Source organism: Phocoena phocoena, chromosome 6 (genome assembly GCF_963924675.1).
Source record: "Phocoena phocoena chromosome 6, mPhoPho1.1, whole genome shotgun sequence".
NCBI classification, from domain to species: Eukaryota; Metazoa; Chordata; class Mammalia; order Artiodactyla; family Phocoenidae; genus Phocoena; species Phocoena phocoena.
In genome coordinates this window covers 59,825,617-59,837,387 of record NC_089224.1, presented here as the reverse complement: position 1 = coordinate 59,837,387, position 11,771 = coordinate 59,825,617, and the positions used below count along the sequence as shown (strand labels likewise).

Below are 11,771 nucleotides of genomic sequence, written 5' to 3'. Positions count from 1 at the left end.
TCCAGAGAGGAAACTGAAAACACCCAGCATAAAGGCTCATCATTGTGATTCAGGCACAGTACTACGAGTCAGCAGTATGAATGTTACTTTGCTGGCTTTGCTGCCAGCCATGTGGTTTTAGGGTTTTCCAGGAAAACTGACCTCTTAAAATAAACATTTAGAGCCTTCCCTGGCTATGCTGAATCCCATACTTCAGAATTTCGTGCATCAGCAAAATTTCTGACAATTTTGGTAGTCGGACAATTCTTTTATCTGCCAAGAACATTCATTTGCCAAATAAGAGAGTTAACATCTAGTATCGTAATCATTTCATAAGAGACAGGTCATTTTATCACCAGAGACATAAGTTTCCTATTGTTCCACAGACATCATGGGCTTAACCTCACTCTTTTGGAGGTCAGAAGTCTGAAAACGGCTTCACTGGTCTCAAATCAAGGTGTTGACAGGATTGCACAGGCTCTGAGAATTCATTTTCTTGATTTTTCTGCCTTCTGGAGGCCACCTGCATTCCTTGGCTCATGGACCTTTCCTACAGCCTTCAACACCAGCAATTGCATTACTCAGATCTCTGCCTCTGTCATCACATCTCTTTCTTTAACTCTCTTGCCTTTTAAGCACCACCTTTTCCACCTTTTAAGGACCCTTGTGATTACATTAGATACCTCCCTGCAATACATACCTCAACCTGATAATTTAGGATAATTTTCACATTTCAAGGTCCTTAATATAATCACATCTGCAAAATCTTTCTGCTGTGTAGGATAACTCATTCACAGGTTTCAGAACATGGACATGTTTGAGGTGAGTAATTATTCTGCTATCATACCAATAAAGGATATAATCTCCAAGTAAAGAACAGTCCCTAGTTATGATAAATTTGACTTTATAGAAGATTTGCTATGTTGTCATTATATTTCACTATTTGCCCTTTACCTTAGTTAGATAAAACAGAGCCCATGATAAGGACTTGTGTGGCATGCAGGTATTTAGGTGATGACCCCAGGGAGCAGAAGTGAGAGGTTTAGGAAATCAAGACAGGAAAGAAGGAAAAGCAAATAGAAGGGTGCATTACCAAAGTTGTTGGTGTGGACAATAGAAGCTTAAGTACTCAAGGACCACCTGAGAAGTGCATAGATCATCTCCTAAGATGTTTACTCAAAGGGCTTCAGGTGGAAGGACTAATCAATCTGCTTTTACCCCCAGTGGTTAACAGTTGTCCCCAGGAGCGTTAACTGCCTTCTACTGTGAGCCAGGCATGCATGTGGGCTGAGTGAGCTCCCCACAGCATCTATAGCATCAAAGTCATTCCAGGGCAGAAAGCAATGTATCCACTTGCGGTGAATCACTGACCATGGAGTGAGTCAAGGCCCACCCCGAATTCTATCCAGTCTGTGGCTGAAATCAGAGGTGAAGCTGAGAGGAAATGAGGCAGGACTACAACAGTCTATCCCTTGTGCTGCTCAAATCCCTCCATTCATGCCCTACATTAAGTCCACTGTCTCCGAGCCTTCAGGCAGGGAAGTAGCTACAATCTCTGCACAAGATGCACATACGAGAGTTCATGGAAGAAGTTACAGCTCCAGCTGCTGCAACTGATCCCAAGCCATAAGTGATGTTTGTCATTTCTCTCATCCACCATACATTCTAGATTTCCCTCGCTCAGCATTTCAGATGGAATAGTTTGTTTGCCTGGAAGATGATGAGAAATAGAGGTTGGAGGTGACTCAGACTTTCAACCCTGAGAGACATGAGCCCGTAGTCACCTTGCCCTTAGCAGGCTGAAGTTGTTGCAATTGCCTTTTCATTGTTATTAGTGGGTATGGAAGTAACAAGACCCAGAGAATCAGTGGATCCCTGAGTTCCAGACATAGTCTTCCTTGCCTCCATTATGTAGCAGCATTTGAGTTCTTCCTGGTAATCAAGATTGATTACCAGTGCAATGATTCTTTTCTTTGCCTGCTGGTCTGACAGTGGGTAGAGCTCAAGCTGACTAGGCAGTATCTAGATGCAATAGAACATATCCCTTGGTACAGCATCCTTTGGTAGAAGCGCTTGCCACTAGGAAGCTGGACCTTTAAGTGGAGCCTAAATTTGTGGAGATGAGAAGCAAAAATTCTACAAATGGGTCACTGGAGGTAATGATGAAAGGGACCAACCTTCAGCATTGGGGGAGCCCTGGCATAAAAGTAGCACATGGTTGAGGCAAGACTGTCTGGGAGAAGTGAGTTAGAACCTGCACAGAACCATCCATCATTCAGCCACATTCAGCCATAGCTGAAATCAGGGGTAAGACAGGCAGAATATGAGTTGGGGCACCAGAGATACCTGCCCTATCTCAAATTAAATTTTATCATGGATTGGCACCAATCCACAGACCAGACTGAGAACTTTGAAGTGACTCTATGCCAATCTCATCATTAATTTCCTAGCATTTCTCTTTTTTACAAGAAAATAATACTCCCTGATATAGTTTTCAGAGGCAGCCAGCTCCGTTGTCATCTTCAAACCCCCAATTCCCCACTTCCCCAGCTATCCACACTTGGCTACCCAATTTCAGCGCTAAAGTTAGCCCAGCTTCTTTCTAACTAAGTTATTATGATGAAGTGAGGAAGTAAGGAGAGGATTCATGCTAAGGATTTAGCAACTTACCATTTTTAGGGCCGACTTTGAGTGAAAATAGTGAATTAGGCAAGTTTGGACCTTTCAATATTCTCTACCTCTTTTTTAAATCACAGCTAAGACCACCAGACTTGTCACCTTATAAAACTCGAGCTATAACTAATTTGTACCAGAGGTCTAGAGTCTTATATATTACAATCCCAGGGGCATTTTTTTTTCCCAAGAATTGTTTAGTAAACTCTCCTTTGTTGTGTGGAATTTTCTGCCTGGTTAATTTTTGGCCAATACTTTGGATGAAATGTGGTTTTCTAGAATGACACATATAAGGAGCTTTGCTGGGAAACAGGGGCCTGGGTAAGATGAATTTGGAAATAACTGGAATCTACACTGCACATCACTGAGTACATCAGTATTTTTTTCTTCTTGGTAGAGAGGTGGAAGAGCAGACTAACCATTCTTCTGGAAGCCTTGAGGTGGTGAGAAGTTAGGAATGAAGTAAGCTGGCTCTTCTCTCCAAGGGAGACAACAGAGCTGATGGAATAGTCAACAATTGTGGGAGAGACCTGTGGGGTCTGCATCAGAGGTTGGGAGCTCCTAGGATACCACTCATGAATGTGGCTGGCAGGGGAATGGAGGAATCTTTGAAATGTAGTCAGAGATTTTCAACCAGTCTCTAGAGATAGGTTGAGAATCCTTCCCAGCTCTATATTCATCCTATCCCCTGACATGGATCCTCTGCTCCAGGCAGCTCCCCTTCCTTCCCCTGTACTCTCTGAACCTGCTTGTACCTCTCCAATCACCATGACTTCTCTGCTCAGTAGTTTCTGCCACATAAAATATCATTATTCGCCCTCTTCACCAGTTCTCCATGGCAGCTCAGGTAACTCCAAGGTACAAGGCATCTTTCCCTCATCTTGCATCCTAAAACCTATTGCCTGTACCATTTCTTTGTTTGCCTGTGACTGTACTTGTGTTTTCTCTTTCATTGGTATTTTATTTTCCATGTATTTTAATTGTTCACATGAGTCTTCTTTATGTCCAAACTAAAGCAAAACCTCAGTGCTCTGCCCATGGTAAGTGCTCAATAAATGTCAGATTAATGGGTTGGAGACTTAGTCTTGGATGACCCCAGTCCCATCATCCCAGCTGCTAGTCTGTGTGGACAGCCAGATCAGAGCAGTCAAATGATCCCCTAGTTTGTGATACAAGCACCAACAAAATAGCAAGAAAATAACCAAAGTCACACATTCTCCCACAAAGGCATTCTTGCTTCTGTTTCACAAAGGCATTTTTTTTTTCACAAAGGCATTTTTAAATTGTCTTATGACTGTCCCCTTTCTACTCATTCTCCTAAGTTGAGCAGCTCACAGCTGACTTCTGTGACCCACAGCATGCTTCTCCAGGAGTCAATGAATAAAACAAATATAGCAGTGAGAGTCTGGGGTGGGAGGTGCTCCAGTGGCTCTAGAATAGATGACTGAACATCCTAATTTTCAATCAGAAATGAAGGAGCAATGAGACCATTTTCCCTTTGAAACAGGGTTCCTTCCACAAAGGCAGTGTTGCATTTTCATTAGGAAATGTAGTGAGATTGGAACACAGGAAATAATTATAACAAGACCCTTGTAGGGCTGGCAGAGAAGTTCTCCCAGGAGACTTGGAAGTGACTCTCTGGCAGTGGTCAGGAGCATGGGCTCTAAAGTCAGATGGACTTTAATTTCAAATCCTCTCTCTGCTACCTACTAGCTCTGAGAACATGAACATATGACTGTGCCACCCTAGAGCTCAGCCTCTCATTTGTAGAATGAGGGTAAATAATGGTAGATATCTAATAGGGTTATTGTGAGGATTAAATGAAATATGTTTGTAAAGTCCTTAGCAATCAGAAAGGATGAAACAGGAAAAAAAGTATGGTACCTTTAGTGAGAGGCATGACTTCCTTGTGAGTGCATGAGGCTGTGGATAGGATAAATCCAATGTTTTTCCCATTGCATCATGACATCATTGTTAAGTAGCATGCAATTACTATAAAACAATCTAAAAGAAGATGTATTAGGATATAGGCTAAGTAACCTCAAAATACAGTGACTCAAATAAAACAGGAGTATGTTTCTCTCTGATGTCACAGTCAGAGATAGAAGGTGGTTCAGAGCAGGTAAGTCACTATATTCCATAAAGTCATTCAATAATCCAGGTTCTTTCCATCTTCTTGCTCTGGCATTCTCCAGGATGTTACCCCTGCTGAATTGTCAAAGCTGGATGACTGCCACATTCATGTTTCAGCCTTCAGAAAGGAAGAGAGACACATTCAGTGTTTGAAGGCCAAGACTCAAAAGACCCATTCTCTAGTCCTGAACTTAGTTCACGTGGCTGGCCACACCTAACTGCAGGGGAGGCTTAGAAATGTAGTCTCAGAGAAGCCATGTGTCCAGCTAATCCCTAGCTAATACTAGAGAAGAAATGGAGAATGGATTTAAGGGATATGCAGCAGTCTGCCACAAGGTAACTAATGACAAGGAAGATGGAGCAAGGTAGACTAGATAGACAGATGGTCAATTCAGCCCAACAGATCCTTATTGACACCTTTCACGTAGCTGGCGCCTGGCTCTATAGGGGATTCAGAGATGACTTAGAGAAAATCTTTGCACTTCAGATACTTACAATCTAAGCAGACTGATGTCCTGTTGGATGTTCAATGTTAGAAAGTCTTCAGGAATAAGTAGAGTTTGTGTGTGGAAGAGACTATGAGGGAACCTGCCCAGGACAAGGGTTTGCATAAAGGCACTGAAGTAGGGGCCTCTCCTGTTGTGGGGACAGTGAGAACTCCTTGACTATGGTGCTACATGTAGCAAGTGCTTAATCAGCATTTCCTAGAAGATATTAATTACTATGGGTTATGTATGGTAAGGGAGGTTAACTAGACGCATTGTGGTGATCAGTCACAGTATATACAAATATCAAATCATTATGTTGTATACCTGAAACTAATATAATGTTATGTGACAATTATACCTCAGTTAAAATTTTTATATATGGATTATCCAATGTGTAGATGAACCAGACTTCTTAATGCTTTTTTTTCCCTTAATGTTCACCACAATCTTAGGATAGAGACAAATATCTGTGGGGCCTGAGCTTTGGATCAGACAGATCTAGGTTTGCAATCCTGGCTTCGTCACTTACTTAGCAGTGATGACCGTATAGATAATTTAGCATCTCAGAGCCTTACTTCCTCAACTGTAAAACGAAGGCCTCACATTAAATGATATCTGATCCCTTCTCAGCTAAAACTGTCTGTGATTCTCAGACAGCACTATGATAGGGGAGGGGGAGGGCAGTTGGCAGGACTGAGCCCTTCCTCATGAGCAGTTTTGCCAGGTTTTTCCTGGACCGGGCTGTTATGTTCTTTTTTCTCTTTTGGCCACGCCACACAGCTTGTGGGAGTTTAGCTCCCCAACCAGGGATTGAACCGGGCCCTCAGCAGTGAGAGTGCACACTCCTAACCACTGGGCCTCCAGGGAATTCCCTGTTATGTTTATTCTTTATGAGTTACTCCATGAGGCAAAATTCAGCCTTTTGGAAAGGGTACAGTTTACCCTGGGTACCCTTCCATCTCCCTACAGTGGACGCCCCTCCAGGCCTGCCCTTTGTCAGTCTGGGGCCCTCATTCTAACCAGAGCTCTCCTTTACAAGGCTTTCCCCCAAGCACCAAAATTACTCTTCTCATCCACCTCTCTACTAATTCATCTTTTCCTCACTGTCAGACCTTGATTAGCTGAGATAAGGAAAAGGGCTAGTTGTAGTGATTCATGCTAAGGTATGATATTCTTTTTTTTCAGAAGGATCCTGTTAATCCTGGAGATTGAATAACTGATGGTAAAAATTCTAAGCACCATGAGTGCTTGACAGTGGAGTGATGAGACATATTTGGACTGAGGGACTATCCTACTGGAAAAAGAGAGATGATGAAGGAGGAGAGAAGGAGAGAGAGAGAGAAAGAAGGGAAAGAAAGAAGAAAAAAGGAAGGAAGGAAGGAAAGAAGGGAGGAAGGGAGAAAGAAAGAAGGAAGGAAAGAAAGAAAGAGAAAGAAAGGAAGGAAGAAAGAAAGAAAGGAAAGAAAGAAAAAGAAAAAAGAAAGAAGGAAGGAAGACTTAATATGATAGGTGTATCAGAATGATGAAAAGCATGGGATCTGGAACCAGGCAGCCTGCATTATATCTCAGCTATGTCACTTACTGTATAACTTTGGGAAAGGCCTCTGTGCCTCACTCCCTTCATCAGTAAAATGAGGGTCATAGTAGAGCCTGCCTCATAGGGTGGTTGTGAAAAAGAGCTAATACATACAACATTCATATACATACAGCATTCATATATATACAGCATTCATATACATACAGCATTCATAGGACAGTACCTGGCATGGAGTAAATGCTCAGTGCAAGTTGGCCATGTTGGTTATAACCCAGTCATTTGGCCAACTTGTTGGTTTACCTCTAAGCTAACATGTAATGGGATTCTGGTGCTTTTCTTTCCTCCAGGTAATCTGGAATCCCCCGAGATCCCTCCATCTTCACTGCTTCATATTTTCATCCTCTCCTTCATCATTGCTTTAATATTCATAGCCACAACGATAGTCCTAAGAAAACGGCTCTGCCAAAAGTTTTATTCTGGAAAAGGTAAGTGAGTTTCATTCATGGTAACCGAGTGGACTGGGTATCTGCAGTGTGAGGCTCTGCTTGGCCTCACTGGCCTACAGCTGCCCAGCTTCAAACTAAGTCCACGCAGGGCTTATGAATTGCTTTGGGCTTTTCCTGATGATTTTTCCCCCAGAAAAAAATGGCTCCAGTCTTCAGTGAGCTGGAATCTTTACACTGAATATTTTTAAAGGAATGTTTTGTTCCTGTGGCCGAAATTGTTTGCTGTGATCTTTGAGCCAAGAAAATGTCATTAGCCTCGTGAGATCAGTGTTATTTTCGCAGTACAGTTGAGTATGTGGTCAGAGTTCACTCGTGGGAGAATGCCAGGATCCTTTATGAGGATTCCTTTAGTTCTCATTCCTCCTTTCTCCATTCTGGGTCTGAGCTGGGCTGAGCCCTCCTCCTTCCCACAAGAATCTGAATCTTCTGGTTGGGTAAGGAAAGGAAAAAAGAATGAGGCCATCTGGGAGTAGGGAAAGCACATGATCGGTGGTACCCTGAGGTCTTTCAGCAGCTCCCTCCTCACCCTGTCACATGCTCACCAACCCATTCCTATTCTATTGTGACAGCTGGGACAGAGCATGCCTGTGGCCTTTGAGCCCATGCCAGAATACCTGCAGGCCTATCTGATGCTTTCTAAAACTATTCCTTTGTCAGCACCCAGTGAGCGCCTCCCAAGATCTAAACATGGCCTATAGAAAAGGAAAATGCATCTGGGAGTAATTCAGTAGGAATTTGGAATGGTCACTATTTGAGAATTGGGGGGCTTTTAGGTGATTGTTATCCTACGTCTACAGTCTAACTTCTATAGTCTCATCTGCCGTGAAATAGTCTCATAATTTTTCCTTTGACCTATGTGTGCATTAGCTTGGGTATTAACCACAAAACCCTCTACTATGGAATCCAGCATCCAAGAACTATTGTTAAAAGAGGGGGGTTGGGGAGGAAGGAAGAAGGGAAGAAGGGAGGGAGGAAAGGAGGAAAAATGGGGTGGGGAGAGAGAGAGAGGGGGGATTAGAAGTAGAGGGGAAGGGCAATTCACCATAAAGGAGGAATTACAGGGTCTTGCCCCAAAGAACTTTGACTAAACAGAATCACTTCTGCAAATCTATGACCACAGAGAGTCATGACAGATGCAGCTCATCAGAATCTTACCTTCTGCATTCTTTCATTACCTCCCTCATACGTACCTCTCAGAAACAACTTTATAACCAAGGTTCCAGACCTGGGACCTGAGAGCCCATTAGTCACCTCAGAAATGAGCAGCAGAGTCTTCTGCCCCTACTCTCTTTGGGAAAATGAAATGGAGCAACATTCCTTAAAGATAGAGCAGAAAAAAGAAATCCTCCCCTCATCCCCCATCCCAATCTCAAGAGTAAGTGAAGCTATCAGTAGCTTCAAGCTGGGTGCAAGTCTCAGGCACCAACTGGAGTGGGAGAGATTTGTTACTAATAAGAGGTAAGTGAATACATTTTCAAATGATTCCTTTTCTGTTTTTAATGAACCAGAGTGAAATCACTGTTGCCTATGTAATAACCCCCCTCTCTAACTCTTGTGCTTTGGGATCTGCTTTCTTGCAAGGGAGTAAACAGATACACGTGTGGAAATGCATTTGCCATGTAGACAAACTCATGTCACAGAAGAAGCTTGAGAAGTTCTGGTACTCTGGATAGAGCTTTAAACCAGTGACAGAAGCTAGGTCTGGACCTGGTGCTCCCACATATTGGTTCTATGATCTTGTACGAATCACTCAACTTCTTTGAGGTGTTTTTTCCATCTGATGCAGGAAGCAATATGAGAACAACATTTTCCAGCTTATTGATCTAACCTCACTGCCACGACTGTGGTTCAACCTGGACTAGGGCAGAACCCTCCTACTTGTCTCCCTGCACCCACTCCTGCCTCCAATGTGGTCAATTTTCAATTTAGCTAGAACAGGCGTTTAAATTCTCAAATCTACCATGTCTTCTCTGCTCACACCTCTTCCATGGCTTCTCACTGCTCGCTGGGTGAAGTCCCCACAAGTCCCTGGTCCTATGACTCACATCTCGGCTTTGTACCCTCGTTTTCCAAGCTCTAGCCGTACAGAATTGTCTGGTCCACAGAGGTATCTCATTCTTGCAATTCTGAGTTTTCTCATATAATATTCACTCCTTCTAAAATACTTTCTTTTCTTTGTCCACCTGAGTTGGAGTCATCCTTTGAATCTTAGCTAAGCTGTCACTTCATCAAGCCTTCCCTGATTCTACTCCCACCCGACTCTACTCCCTCACGACACCCATTACTTCAAATCCCCTTGTTAGATATTTCCATAGCACCTACTTCTCCTTTCAATGCACTCAGCACACATTACATACTTAAGGCCTGTTTTAATAGCTTGGTCTATAAATGGAATTACATCTTTTTTAATTTTCCAAATCCTCAAGTACCCACCTGCCTACCTCAGCAAGAAGTCAAGTGTCTCCCTCTTACAGTATGTACTTCCCCACCTCCCACAGACTGTCAGGAGGCTTGCTTAGCCCCCAGGGTCAGTGCTGCTTCAAAACAGGCAGGAAGGCTACTGGGGAGCTAGGTCAGTTCACCAGAGGGCACTGGTTTTGAGCTGCAGCTGTTTCTACTGCCGTGCAACATCTCTGTTCCCTCTGGGTATCTCTGTCCACCACACAAAGGTACCCTTGCCAGTCCAGATCCCCACACAGACCAGAGTGATGCAGGATGGCAACTCTTCTGGCTCCCCTCACACGTTCTGCCATTGCTCCTAAAGCAAGATTCTCATGGGCTGGTGTGGCAGAAGGGGCTTCCTGCCTTAACAGCAGCTGTGCCCAGCCAGCCTCTTCTGCGCTCAGCCTTTGTATTGAGCCTGGGACATCAGTCCTAACTGCCTTATCTTGAGTTCCTCTTGGCGACATTGCTGTCCCAAACTTCTAAATCTATCAGAGTAAAATAAACAGGTCCACCCAGAAGGCTCTTTGGCTCCTAAATAGATTTACCCACCTATGTCTCAGCAAACAGCTCTGCACACCAAGGTGTATAGGGAGGCTGTTGACAGTCCATACAGGGTTCTGTTTACCATCTCCACTTAAGAGGAACCATTCAATAGTTTACGGCTGCAGGGTGACTTGCTGTGTTCCAGAAAAGAAGTTGGCCTTCTATTACAAAAGCAATGTCAAGTTCTGCTTCATCTGCTAATCTTTAAATTTCCTGAGTTCAGGGACTGTGTTTCTCTTATTCATCAGTATATGTCCAGTGTCTAAAACATTACCTGGCATATATAGACATTAAACAAAATTTTAGACATTTAACCTCCCATGTGCAGATATGTATGCCAACCTGCTCTGTACAATGTAGCCGTATGTCGTTATTTAAATTAAATAAAAATTCAAGTCCCTGGTCATATTTTAAGTGCTCACATATTGTAGGTGTTCAATAGCCACATGTGGCTAGTAGCTACTCTATGGGATAGAGCAGTATTTCCAATTTCTACTGGATTCAATAAATATAATATGCTATTTCAATAAATATAATATATTTCAATAAATATGATCATTAAAAAACAAAACATATTAAAAGAATTTCTATAAAAGTTTCTAAATGTTTATACTTGATTTTTATATCTATCTCATCATAGACTGTTAACAATCGGTTCACCCACTGGTACCAGCCCATGGACCACATTTTGAGTGGCACTGCCCTAAAAGACTAAGCCAGGACTTTGCAGGGATTTAAACCAAAGGCCAAACATGCTGGCTAATGCTTGCATGAGAACCACAGAGAATGGCAGCACTGACCTCAGGCATTAGAGACCTTCACTCAATCTCCAACATTCAAGGGCAATTTCTATAGGCTAACCATTGGGCTCCTTTCAAATACAAACACTCTTGGAGGAGATTGCCGTGTGGGATAGAAGCCCTCTAAGTCCAGGCCAAGGTCAGGATGGTTATGAGGGAGTTACAAAGAATCTGATGTACAGAACAAAAGCAGAATTAGGGATGGATTGAGTTCAGGAGTCCAGGCAACTGTAGGACATGGGCATCAAGCCCTGGAAGAAAATCAGAGTGGGAGGGAACACGTGAAATCAGTGGTTGAGAAAGAGATGAAACCAGGGAAACAGTGGTCAGCAGCGTCCCATCATGTGAACTTGTGCTTCTGCCCCAGGAATTACTTTGAACAAGTATGTCATTTATACCTTAGAGTAAATTAATTGATCAGACCATCTGCTCTGTTTAGGGAAGACTGGAAGAAGTGGTATTCAGGACTAAAGCAGAACAGGGAGAGATAATTTCGGAGACATTTCCTGGGCTGAATACCCAAATTAGCAGCCGCTCAGCCCCTGAGTACCTGGGGGCCAGAGGCAGACAACAGAATGGGAAGTAAGTGGGGGCCTTCTTTCTTCACAATTTTCTCCTAAGAGTATGGTTTTTCGTCGTCTTCAGCCTGAGGTCTCAAACCATGGTG

General features: G+C 43.1%; 1 protein-coding gene across 1 annotated transcript in view; it reads left to right on the top strand.

Annotated features, from left to right (window-relative positions):
• Positions 1-11,771, top strand: part of PDCD1LG2 (programmed cell death 1 ligand 2) — a 55,925-nt gene that overhangs the window by 20,450 nt on the left and 23,704 nt on the right. The window contains exon 4 of the mRNA XM_065879891.1: positions 7,158-7,295. Within this exon, the coding sequence (XP_065735963.1) occupies positions 7,158-7,295 (138 nt within the window). The remainder of the gene's footprint in view (positions 1-7,157; positions 7,296-11,771) is intronic.